This window comes from Apteryx rowi, unplaced genomic scaffold (assembly GCF_003343035.1).
Source record: "Apteryx rowi isolate R43461 unplaced genomic scaffold, aptRow1 scaffold_0, whole genome shotgun sequence".
NCBI classification, from domain to species: Eukaryota; Metazoa; Chordata; class Aves; order Apterygiformes; family Apterygidae; genus Apteryx; species Apteryx rowi.
Window position 1 is genome coordinate 12,284,731 of NW_020447195.1, and position 1,228 is coordinate 12,285,958.

General features: G+C 67.2%; 1 protein-coding gene across 1 annotated transcript in view; it reads right to left on the minus strand.

Moving 5' to 3' along the window:
• Positions 1–6: 6 nt before the first annotated feature.
• LOC112961676 (ankyrin repeat domain-containing protein SOWAHC-like) overlaps positions 7–1,228 on the minus strand; it is a 7,067-nt gene continuing 5,845 nt past the window's right edge. The window contains exons 7-8 of the mRNA XM_026057071.1: positions 993–1,079; positions 7–886 (exon numbers count right to left, since the gene is read on the minus strand). Coding sequence (XP_025912856.1) covers positions 626–886; positions 993–1,079 — 348 coding nt within the window. The 3' untranslated portion in view covers positions 7–625. The remainder of the gene's footprint in view (positions 887–992; positions 1,080–1,228) is intronic.

Here is a 1,228-nt window from a genome sequence, read left to right on the forward strand (position 1 = left end):
CCCGAGCAGGGACGGGGCTGGGCTCCGCGGTGCAGCGGGGCCAGGGCTGGCGGGGCCTCACCGAAGCGCTCGACGAGCAGGTCCACGATCTGGCGGTGCCCATGGAGCGCYGCGATGTGCAGCGGGGTGTAGCCCTGGGCACCGGGTGTCAGGAGGGGACGGGGCTGGGCCGCRGCCCCCAGCACCATCCCCTGCCCAGGTGACCAGGACGGCCCCAGGCACAAACACTCCCCATCCCCATCCCCCAAACCATCCTCCCGGGGACGTCCCATTCCCAAAACCATCTTCCAGGGACACCCAATATCCAAAACTATCATCCCGGAGCTGCCCCATCCTCAAAAATCACCGTCCCAAGGGATATCCCATCCCCAAAACCATCGTCCCAGGGACACTCCATCCCTGATACCCTTGTCCCAGGGGCACCCCATCCTGAAACCATCATCCCATGGGACATCCCATCCCCAAAACCATCATCCCAAAGGATGCCCCATCCCCAAAACCATCGTCCCAGGGACACTCCATCCCTGATATCCTTGTCCCAGGGGCACCCCATCCTGAAACCATCATCCCATGGGACATCCCATCCCCAAAACCATCATCCCAAAGGATGCCCCAGCCCCAAAAATCATCGTCCCAGGGATGCCTCATCCCCTTCCCAGGGCATCCCCCCATCCTGGGCCAGTGCTGCGTCTGCAATGCGGGCAGTGCGTCCGTCCATCTGTCCGTGCATACTCACGCCCTGCGTGGGAGGGAGCACTGGGTCAGCCCGAGCTGGGCACCGCGTGCCCCTCCGGCAGTCGCAGGCAGGGGATGCGCAGGGCCAAGCACCCCCAGTCTGCACCCAGCCCCGCGCAGGCACCCAGCGTCCCAGGCTCGTACTCACGTGCTGGATCCGGGCGCAGCCGTGGGCAGGGAAAGGAGAAAAGCAGTTAGCATCGGGGCTGCTCGCGCCCCTCGGCAGGCCCCAGGCTCGCGCCGCGCGCCCTGCTCACAGCTCTCGTGTTGACGTCGGCCCCGGCGGCCGCGAGCAGCGTGGCCATGTCCTCCTTGCCGTGCTTGGCGGCCCAGTGCAGCGCCGTCTGCGGGGCGGTGGGGCGCTGGTGGCAGGACAGGGAGCAGGGGGGCAGGGGCAGCGCGGTGGGGGGCAGCAGGAATGGGGTGGTGCAAGAGGGGACACGGGGCAGCGGGCATAGGGCAGTGCCAGGGGCACGTGAGGGGCAGCAGGAAC